Below are 11,771 nucleotides of genomic sequence, written 5' to 3' on the forward strand. Positions count from 1 at the left end.
GAGACAAGTGAAGACCATAGGCAGAACCCTGAGGACTGACCACCTTCAGTGGGCAGAAGGGTGAGAGAGGACCCCATAGGCAGGAGGAGAAGAGGAAGGGCAGAGGGACAGATGTTTCAGAACACATGGGAGGAGAACACTTGGGAATAGTGAGGACTCAAGAGTACAAAGAGCACAGAGGTGTCTAGAAAGATGAAAACTAAAAACAAGTTATTGGTTTCAGTATTTAGGAAACAGTTTTATTTAAGGGACTGTTCCAGTAAGACAGGCTTGGGCTGGTGAACTCTGGTGAGGGTGGTGGGCTCAAGGGCAGGCCAAGGAGAGGGAGCTAGTGTGCCATCCACATGGAGAAGGATGGAGTGGCCCATCTTGTGCAAGAGGTGCAGACAAGATGTGAGTAGTTTAAAGCGTGCAAAAAAAAAAAAAGCTTCAAAGTGACGTTTGGAGAAGGGCAGAGATTGACAAGGATTGTCCCAGAAGGCAGGGATAATGTGCACTGAGGGCTAGAGGTAAAGTTTGAGGGGTGGGAAAGGGCAAATGGATGTGTCTACCCATCCTTTTGCAGGGTAATCCACCCATGGTCAATGGCCCAGTCAATTTAGTTGTTGCCATAGTTTCTTTCCATAGGGAGACATCCAACACTTCTTCATGTTGGGTTAGCCCAAGTATCACAGGCATCGCTGAGTTACATGTGAACTCAGCTACTAGAACTGTTCCCAGACTTCTAATCTTCTTTTATTTCTTTTTCTTTGAATAATCAGTAATGGGCATAAGGAGACCAGAATAGGATGTGCCACCAAAGACAGTTGTGGTGAAACTAGAACCCATTCAAGAAGTGAACCAAAAGGCATGAAGAAAGACCAGATGCTTCAATGTCCCACAACTTCTTTTGGGGCTGGTAGTTTCAGGACAGCCCCATCCTTTGTTTAATGTTTTTCTGTCTCAGCCTTGAAATTCTTAGTTTGGAACCAGGGTGTACTGTTCCCTTTCTTGTATCATGCACCCAGACAATGTTCCTCATTTCTGACACCTTTCAGCAATGTCCCAGTGGGTTCCTGACCACATCTACAGGCCTCAGGGATGGCTGCACCTGATGCAGCCTCCAATGAGAAGGCTGTGCACAGGAGTCATGACCCCTAACTCAGCCCAGACAGCCAATCAAGGTCAGGCCAGCACCTGCCCTCCTTCCACTGGGAACAGTCTGACTTTCCAGTCTGCTGGTTTTCCCTTCCTCTTTGCAAAGGAGCAGTTCTAGGGTGCTTCAGACCTGTTCTTCCAGTTTCTGTGAGGGAGCTGGGACAGTTTTCCCAGGACCTTACAGAGTTCACAGGGATGTTTTGAAGCTCTGTGGGTCCCAGCATTCAGCTCCAAGCATCAGGGAGTGCAGGAAGAGACCAACTACTTACCTCTTTTCACTTTTACAGTGTCTATAACCCGTCCCTCACCATAGGTTGGCGCAGTCCCGCCAACAAGTGCTTGTCTTTCTCTCGTGAGAATGCCAGCACCCTTTCCCGCTCAAAAGTCTGAACTCTTAGGACCAGGGAGGGAAGACCTTGGGTAGGCCAAGGAATAGGTGTGGTTTCCTGGAGTCCTGTTGAATGCTCCAGGGGTAGGCCTGGGGGTCCCAGCACTCTCAAACTTTTTCAGCAGGAGTTTGGAGAGCTTCAACTTCAACTTTGTTCAGAGTTCAACAGCGCCGCCTCCTGGTGCTTTGTGGTGAGTGAACATAGCAAAGAGGTATTTTTACCACTGTCCGCTACTCAGCTGTGTTTTGAACCCATCCCTCTGTATTCTTGTTAAGTGAATAAGCAGAAAGGGTCACGAAAATGACAGATTCCCATCTTCTCCTCCCAGGTCTCCCCACCCTGCCAGTCCACAAGGGTCGCCCTTTTTCATTGCCCTCTGCCACACGAGTAACATTTATAAGCACCTCTGTTTTGGTCTGATCGTTCAGCCAAAAGGAAAAAAAAGTCCTTAGCATACCCCAGTGGGATCCGTTTGGAGTCCACAGCGCCTGCCAGCTAGGGCTCCTGTGCTCCCATTTGTCTGTGCTAGATGGACTATCCCCCTCTGCGACCCTGGACAAAAAAACAGACCAGACTGGCTGATATGCTTCCTAAAACGTCCACCTCTTCAGGGCTCTGCAGGAATTTGTCTGCTACTGCTTCTGCAGGGTGACCTCGAAGCCCCGATAGTATCCTCGAGACTTTCCTAAGCGACTAGATGATGTCTGGATTTGGTTGCTTGGGTTTAGGCACTCATGTGTCCCTAGTTGTGAGCAGGGGTGGCCCCACGTTAGGGTGTTAGTCTAAATCTCTCTCCTTTGCCCATTGTCTCCCCAGCCACACCCCTGTCTTCTGGGACCCAGCACACTCCTGTTTTCAGAACTAACACAGAGTCCAGCTCTCTCTCTCCTTGCAATCGCATCTTCCGGGAAGTCCACCTACTAGACAACCCCTCTCAAAGTCCTCCTTTTGGCGACACCTTCTCCCAGGTCCTGGGCACTACTTTCCCCGGGACTTCATTCAAAGTTCTCCTCTCCCCGCCTCTTCTTCCTAGAGTTCTGCAATACAAGCTGTCTTTGAAAATGACGATAACAGCATACTTATTAAGAAAAATAAAGAAGACTAAGAGATTAAGATGGGTTGTGAGCCTGGGAGCTCCAATGTAGGAGGTGGAAGTGTCTCCTTGCTGACAAAAGTGGTGTCTGCTCTCGGCAGCCCCGGCTGGGAACCGCCCAGTGCCCAGGCCAGATTTACTCATCCCCTCCAGGGGATCCTGAACTTGAGGGCGGGCACAAGGCTTCCAACGAACCCAGTAATCCGAGAACACAGCATCAGCCCTTCCCATCATGCACTTCCTTCCTTTCCCCGAATATTCAGGGAGGGAGGGCTGTGCTCTTATAAACTCTGGCCCCTACCCAGCAGCATATCAAAGGCAGCTTTGCCCGGGCTGCGCTCAGCGGCCCTAAGCTTCCGCTCTGGGACAGACAACGCCCTGAGCCTTTCATAACCGTGGGATTCGGACCTTGTCCTGGCGACTGCGCTCTGCCCCGCGCTCCCCGCAGAGTGCCGGGACAGCATGATGCAGGTCCTGCTCTTCAGCGTGTTGGGTCCCGCTGCCCTGGGACTCCCGGCGCTCCCAGAGCCACAGCCCTACGGCAGCCAGTGCGTCCAACAAGACTGCTACACGCTCTTCCGGGGCCCTGCGACCTTCTTCGAAGCCAGCCAGGCCTGCGAGCATCTGCGGGGCCACCTAATGACTGTGCGCTCCTCAGTGGCAGCTGATGTCATCTCCCTGCTACTGAGCGGCAACGGTAGCCACAGCTCTCGCCTCTGGATTGGCCTGAAGCTTCCGTCCGGCTGCAGTGACCTGGGGCAACTAGGTCCCTTGCGCGGCTTCCAGTGGGTTACAGGCGACAACCAGACCAGCTACAGCAGGTGGGCTCGGCTTCCTCCTGCGCCTCTCTGCGGTCCCTTGTGCGTCTGGGTCTCCCTGGCCGGGTCTCCCGAGCCCGGCGAGCAGGTCTGGGAGGAGGGACAATGCGTAGTGGAGGCCGATGGCTTCCTCTGTGAGTTCCACTTCTCAGCATCCTGCAGGCCTCTAACTGTGGAGCATGGTGCCACAGCGGCCACCAGCGTCTCTATCATCTACACTACCCCGTTCGGTGCCCGAGGTGTAGACTTTCAGGCGCTGCCAGTTGGTAGCTCCGCTGCGGTATCACCCTTTGGAGTGGAGCTGGTGTGTGAGCAGAGGCCAGGAGAGGCCGAGGCCCGCTGGGGCCGAGAGGTGCTGGGTCCCTGGGACTGCAGCGTAGAGAATGGCGGCTGTCAGCACGTGTGCAACTGGAGCGCCGGGGTGTCTCGCTGCCTCTGCCCAGCGGACATGGCCACTCAGGAAGATCGGCGCTCTTGTGCAGCGCTTGGGGAACACTCCTGCAACAAACTCTGTGAACACTTCTGCGTCCAAAACCTGGAAGTACCCCGCGCCTACTCTTGCATGTGCGAAACTGGCTACAAGCTGGCTGCAGATCAGCACCGATGTGAGGACGTAGACGACTGTATGCAAATGCCCAGTCCGTGCCAGCAGGTCTGTGTCAACAAGCAGGGTGGCTTCGAGTGCCATTGCCATCGTGGCTATGACATGGTGGACGGTGAGTGCGTGGAGTCAGTGGACCCGTGCCTGGGGACTAACTGCGAGTACCAGTGCCAGCCCTTGGGCAAAACTGATTACCGCTGTGTCTGCGCAGAGGGTTTCGCGCCCAACCCCCAAGCACCACACAGGTGCCAGATGTTCTGCAACCAGTCTTCATGCTTAGCCGACTGCGATCCCAACGAGCCAGACAGATGCCAGTGCCCTGAGGGCTACATTTTGGATGAAGGGTTCACATGCACGGACATCGATGAGTGTGACAATGGCAACTGTCTAGGTGCAGTTTCGTGCAGAAACCTCCCTGGCTCCTATGAGTGCATCTGTGGGCCTGACTCGGCCCAGACTGGCACCGACTGTGACCTCACCAAAGTGAGCGACGGCGGTGACGAGGGTGGCTCTGGGGAGCTCCCCATCAGCACAACTCCTGGCACCACCTCAAGTCCATGGCCTACAGGGTCTGGACATTCGGGTGTGCTCATTGGCATCTCCACCTTGAGCTTGTCTTTGGTGGTGGCACTTTTGGCACTCCTCTGCCACCTGCGTAAGAAGCAAGGCACCATGCCGGCCGAGCTGGAGTACAAGTGTGGAGTTCCTGACAAGGAGGTGGTGTTGCAGCACGTGAGCACGGATCAGGGGCCTCAAAAACTCTGAGAGGGCCTCACTTCCTGCCCCCAAGGTGTTGACTTGGCCTTTTCTTCCCTCCTGTCCCTCATTACCCTGCCTCATCCCCCAGCCTTACTCCCTGGCTACCCCAAAGCATCTCAACTGGCATCAAAACTAGAGGAGACTGACCCTCTACCCCTTCTTTTGATGATTCTAGGAATAGCTTATTAGGGGCTACTATCATTATATCACCAGACATGTGGGCAGAGATGGTAATTTTACACTGAAGATGCAGATTGCATAGTGTCCCATACCCTCAGTGGGGCAAGAAGGGTGAGCATTATTGGTCAGTGGCCTTTGGGCAGACAGTGATACAATGGACTAGTTAGAGTAATTGTGTGATGGATGATGACTAAGATATTTATTTATTTAAGACTTTTTTCCTTTCCTTTTTTTCCTATCTTCATGCCCACTTTGAGTACCTTCCTCTGCTTTCTTTCTCATCTTTCGTATCTCTATATTTATATACTTTCACTTGTCATGTGGTAACTATTTTGGTGATTTTTTCAGTCTTTTGTATTTATAAAGTCAAGCCTCATTTTCCTCTCTCATTCCTACCGATTTTCCCTTCCTAGGAACTGGACCCACCCACCTCAGTCACTCTATCTGTGTCTGACACTACTTCTACTACCTGTCTGCCTAGACAGAACTCATGTGTGACAAAGAGGGAAAAACAGCAACACTAAAAATAAGAATGCTGGGCATTTGTTCTTTCACTTGGTTTGCTCATTTATCCTGAAGTTTCATGCTTCCACAGCGATATCATTTAGCAAAGGTTAAGATGTGAGAGGCATTTGTTAAATTAATGTTGCTGAACTGTCATAGAAATTAAACCCAAGGAGTTTTTATTTTTATTTTTTTAAGCAATGAGCCTGGGTTTTATTACTGTTGTTTTGATTTGGACTGAAAGGTAGTAATTGTTGTTAAGATTCATATGCAGTTTTCTTTATTATTACTAATATTAGTATTTTTAGTTACTTTTTAGCAGTGTTGAAATGTTCACCTAATTGCTCTAGATTGAAAAAAAAGAAAGAAAGCACCTCCCAGGAGATAGTTTAAGAAAATTTTAAGCTGCGTGATTCATGCCAATTATCATTTTGATTCTCACTGTTTTTTTAGTTTGTAGGCTAAGGTAAACCCAGCTTTACTGTTTTGGGGGGATTTAGGTATTTGGGGATTGAGCCTGGAAGATACCCAATTTAGGGCCTCACCTTGACCAGGCCTTTGAGAATTTCTCACACTTTAGAGGGGTCTTCTAACCCCATTCACTTGGAACTTGCTCCTCAACAAGAAATGAGGACTATCTCCTTCCTCCCCCAGAAACTGATTAGAAATGCACAACCTTGAGCTCCATTCCACCTACTCCACGAAAATCTGTATTTCAACAAGATCTACTGGGGAGTTATCTGCCCAGTATAGTATGAGGAGAACTGTTCTAGACAGCTTCTAACTTCTGGAATATACTAATTATGTATCAGTAATAAGTAGCAGGCCAAATTAGGCCTTTTATTATCAAAGAAACTGAGGAATTTTTACTTCATAGCTTGTTTTCCAGTAGAAAAAAACTTGGTTCATCCCTTTAGACATTACTAAAGAGTGTTTTTGGTTCAACTAAACTAGGAATGAAATAATGAATGGAAAAAAAAAAGTGTATTTTTTTGTGACACAAAGATTTTCCTCTGCTATTTTGTAAACTCAGCACATTTGTATATAGTTATTTATTTATTAAAGATAAACTAGAATGCAGGCAAAACCCTTTCTTATGACATCACATTTCAAAAATAAATAAATCACAGTTTGCTCTTGGGCTGTGTGTCTGTCTGCCTCCACTCTCCCAACCCCCCAGTTTACATCATTACAACAAGGTTATTGAATAGTGCAAATACCATGGATTACATTTAAATGCTGCTCCACACCCATTACTAGCCTCCATCTGCTCATGGCATCATCTCTGACTTCCAAAGATTTTTTTCAGAGGTAATTGTTTTCACTGTAAAAGACATCATGTTATATTTTTGCACATACATATTTATTTATTTTCTATCTGTAACCACAATGACTTCATACACAGGACTTTTGTCCATGCATTTTAAAATACATTATTCGTTGTTAAGTAAAATAAGCCAGTGAGAGAATGACAAATACCATATGATTTAGCTTTTATGAGGAATCAAAAGAACAAACTGAACTAACAAGCAAAACAGAGACAGACTTATAGATGGAGAGCAGATGACAGCTAGTCAGGGGAGGGTTAGGGAATAGAGGAATTGAGCAAAAAGGACAAAGGACTCATGGACGTGGACAACAGTGTGGGGATTGCTGGAAAGAAGGGTTTGTAAGGGGTCTAAATGGTAATAGAAAAATATAAAATAAAGATTAAATAAAAATGAAACATTATTTTAGTGGATGAATAAAGAAACAATCCTTCTTGTGGCAACTCTAGATCTCATTTGTGTGTCCTGATATTATCTGCTCCCTGAAATATGCAAATACAGCAGTTATGAGAGTCTCAGTCTGTGACTCAAATTTAAAAAATCGTTTCTACATGACAAGGTGTTATGCAGTATTAAAAGATTCTCATTTCTGTTGATTATAGACTTTGTCTTTTTAATATGCAAATATATTTGACCCCTTTTACTGGCATTATGGAACTGGCTGAATTTTATATTTGATGCACTGAAAGTTTTCATAAAGCACAAGATAAGGAAAATTGAATTAATCAAATATTCAGATACTTTTTAAAAAATATTTTATTTACTTATCTTTAGAGGGGAAGGAGAAAGGGAGAGAAATATCAATGTATGGTTGTCTCTCCTGTGTCCCATGCTGGGAACTGGCCTGCAAACCAGGCATGTGCCCTGACTGGGAATTGAACTGCAGTTGTTTGATTCGCAGGCCTGTGCTCAATGCACTGAACTAACACTAGCCAGGGCAAATATTCAGATACTTTTATACATCTGGGTAATGCTAAGTTACTATTGTGAAGGTGCTGTTGGAGATTTCAATAGCCATCTTGGATGAAGTCGACAGTTTTGACATGTGTGGGATGAGAGATGGGTGCTACTATGAGCAGTGCCCTACCCAGATAAGTAGTCGAGCAATGTTGCCTTTAGGAGTTTGGTAGATTGCAGAACATCAAATTCAGTAGAAGGTATATATGGAAGAAGAAGTTGCTGACTGGGGCAAAGCAAGTACAGAAAAATTGTGCTGGGTGTCCAGAGAAGAGAGGGGTATCTTACCAATTTGTCCTGACTACACAGCCTTCCATTTTTCAAAAGTGTCTGTTCCCAACTTGCTGTCAAATTGCCCATTCTTTTAGATTCTCTTCCTCCAGAGAAGGGGAATGTTCTGAGGAATACAAGCAGAACAAAACACACTTTTAGGACCCAAAAGCAAGAGATTTTACTGGGGCATGTTGGACTTCAGAACACTGGTGGAATAGAGGCCCAGACCCTTCCTATTCTCCTTGCTTCCTGTTACCTAGGAGATCTGCGTGCCTTCTTACAGGCCTTATTTATACAGAACATTCTCAAAACAACTAAGAACCTCCTCTCTGAGAAAGACACTAGGACCATATAAACAAGAAGTTAGCTAAAAAAAAGTAGCCCCCAGCATCTAAAAGAGGACAAATCTTAGGGAACAGGGGCCGCAAGTCAATCTGCATAATCTCTGCTTTCTGCTCACATTGTTGGGCATCCAGGACTGAAGGAGATTCCCAAACCTGAGCAAGTGATACTTGTTTGTCAATGATGTTCCACAGTGGGCAGGGCCTGGGGAAGAAGGTCAAGGTGGTATTTCTTCCTAAGTCAGAATGTGATTTTATGAGTCTAATGGCTTTTTAGTCTTCCCTTTGGACCTAACTCCTGTTCTTGGAAAAAAGTAACATCGCCACTTAGCTTTGGGAAGCACTATAATGTTCCACAAGAGGAATTTTAAATCTCTCAGGAGTACAGATCTAGCTTTCCCTTGCTGTATCAACAGCAGCAGCAAGATTCAAGTCCTCCTCAGGTAACACCCACTTTATCTATGTGTGGTAGATTCAAGGCTTCATTCCTTTGAGCTTTAAGGAAGAGTGTGTTGCCAGCAGGACATCACAGGACTAGTTCACTGCTTGGTAAACTGCTGTTGAGGACCTGGAGTCTTCCAAGTCTTTAATAAGACTGTCTTCCCACTGGAACGGGTATAAGGGCTCATCAGACAGCTAAGTAGATAGATCAGCAAAAAGCAAACTTGTGGAAAGTTTTTAGTGTTTGCCCTAAATGTTGTACATATTGTTTGATTTTGGGTTCATGTTCTAAATCTAAAGGGGGAGTTCCTAAAACAGAAACTTTGAAGGGTCTTTTATAAACTATTTCAAAAGGCTTTAATTTAAGCCTGCCTTGGGGCACTACAATAATCTATAGCAGGACAATACAGAATACTTGGTCCCATTTCAAATGTGTTTTCTGGCATTTTTTGCCATAGTCTTCTTTATCATGTAGTTCATTTTGTGAATCTTCTCCATGGACTTGAGTCTCCAAGATGCATGTAGTTTCCATTGAATCTGCAGTACCTGCCCTATCTTCTGGGAGGTTTCCAAAGTGAACAACTGTCCAATGTCGCTTTGAAAGCTGTAAGAAAAATCGAAATTTAGTATTATTTACTTATTTATTTTTACTGACTTCAGGTGTAATTTTTATTCTGTAATGTAAAGCTCTTTTAAATTAAAGTACAATTGACATACAATATTAGTTTCAGGTGTGCAACTAGGGAGATTCCACATTTATTTTTCTTACAAAGTGATTATCATGAAAAGTCCACTATCCATCTGTTACATTACAAAGTTATTGTGATATTAATGATACTCCCTATTTTGTTCTTTACATTCCTGTGACTTATTTATATTACAACTATAAGGTTGTACTTCTTAACCCCCTTAACGTTTTGTCCATACCCTCTTGCAATTATCAGTTTTTCTGTGTCTATTGATTGTTTATTTTGTTTGTTCATTACTTTAGTTTTTTAGATTTCATACATCGGTGAAACGATACAGTATTTGTCTTTCTCTGTCTTCTTTCACTTAGCATAGTACCCTCTAGATATATACATATTGTTGTAAATGGCAAGATTTCATTCTTTTATATGGTTAATGTTCCAGTGAATGTGTATATGCATGCACATACAACATATGTCCACTTCTTCATTCATTCTTCTATTGATGGACACCCTGGTTGGTTCAATAACTTGGTTATTGTGAATAATGTTGCAGTGAACATAGAAGTGCAGATTTCTTGTTCAACTAATGTTTCATTTTCTTCAGATAAGCCCCCAGATGTGGAAATGCTGGATCTTTGTCTCTTGTGCTATAGCCTTTTTTTAAAAGTCGGTTTTGTCTGATATAAGTATTGCTATCCCAACTTCTCTTTTTAATTTGCATTTTTATGCAATATCGTTTCCATTCCTTTACTTTTAATCTCCATGTGTTTTTCAATCTGGAATCTTATGTAAGTGGTATATGTAGGGTTCTTGGTTTTTACTCATTCAGTCACTCTGTGTTTTTCCTGTGGAGCACTTAGCCGATTACCATTTAAGGTAATTATTGATAAGTATGTACTTATTGCTATTTTAATTGTTTTCATACTAGATTTGTAAGTGGTTGGTCTACTACCTTTACTATATGATTGCCTTTACCAGTAAGATTTTTTTCTTAATTCTAAAGTTGGCCTTTCTTTCCTACTTAAGAATTCTCTTTAAAATTTCTTGTAATGTGGGTTTAGTGATGAGAAACTCCTTTAACTTCTGCTTGTTGGAAAAAATCTTTATCTCTCAATTCTGAATGATAACCTTGCTGGGTATTCTTGTAAATTTTTCTTTTTCATCGTGTTGAATATATCATGTCACTTCCTCTGGCCTGCAAAGTTTTTGTTGAAAACTCAGATGACAGTCCTATAGGTATGCCCTGTATGTACCTAGTTGTTTTTTCTATTTTTATTGTACATTACCATTTAACCCACCTATACTTCACTTCTCCTGGGCAATCACCACACTGTTGTCCATGTCCATGAGTCCTTTTTCATTTTTCCTTGGTCCCTCCATACCCTAACATCTCCCGCCTCATGCAATAGCTGTCATCCTGCTTTTTACATGAGTCTGTCTGTTATGCTTGCTAGCTCAGTTTGTTCATTAGATTCAACATATAAGTGAAATCATGTGGTATTTGTCTTACTCTAACTGGCTTATGCAGTTTGCTAATATTTAATGTTCTTCAAATCCATATGTATTGTAACAAAGGGTAAATTTTTGTCCTTTTTATGGCTTAGTAGTATTCCATTGTGTAAATGTGCTATAGTTATTTTACCCACTCATCTACTGATGGACACTGGGGCTGATTCCATATCTTGGGGATTATCAATAACACAGCAATGGACATAAAAGTATTTCTGTTCTTTTGAATTACTGTGTTGAGTTTTCTCAGATATATTCCCAGCAGAGATTGCAGCATCAAAAGGCAATTTCATTTTTAATTTTTTGAGGTATATCTGTTCTGCTTTCCACAGTGGTGGCACCATTTTGCATTCCCACCAACAGTTCAAAAAGGGTATCCACATTTATTTTATTTTACTTTATTTTATTATTTAATTCTTGTTCAAGTACAGTTTTCTGTCTTGTATTCCCACCTCTGCCCCCACCCAGTGCTCCTCACCTCCCTCCCATCTCCGCCCCCACTTTAGTTATTGTCCATGTGTCCTTTATACTTATTCATCTGAGTCCCTCCCCCTTTCCCCTATGATTCTCTCCCCTCTCCTCTTTGGACCCTGTCAGCCTTCTCTGTATTTCAGTGCCTTTGGACATATTTTGCTTGCTTGTTTGTTTTGTTGTTTAGATTCCTGTTAACGGTGAGATCATATGGTATTTGTCTTTCACCACCTGGCTGATTTCGCTCAACATAATGCTCTCCAGTTTCATCCCTGATGTTG

The 11,771-nt window shown here is 44.2% G+C and overlaps 1 protein-coding gene across 1 annotated transcript; it reads left to right on the forward strand.

The window, feature by feature from the left end:
• Positions 1-2,857: 2,857 nt before the first annotated feature.
• THBD (thrombomodulin) lies at positions 2,858-6,452 on the forward strand. The gene has a single exon (XM_037057008.1). It carries the CDS (start codon positions 3,082-3,084, stop codon positions 4,801-4,803), a length of 1,722 nt encoding a protein of 573 aa, XP_036912903.1. The 5' UTR covers positions 2,858-3,081; the 3' UTR covers positions 4,804-6,452.
• Positions 6,453-11,771: the final 5,319 nt, after the last annotated feature.

The sequence above is a fragment of the Sturnira hondurensis genome, unplaced genomic scaffold (genome assembly GCF_014824575.4).
Source record: "Sturnira hondurensis isolate 20B ecotype Veracruz unplaced genomic scaffold, ASM1482457v3 Scaffold0009244, whole genome shotgun sequence".
NCBI classification, from domain to species: Eukaryota; Metazoa; Chordata; class Mammalia; order Chiroptera; family Phyllostomidae; genus Sturnira; species Sturnira hondurensis.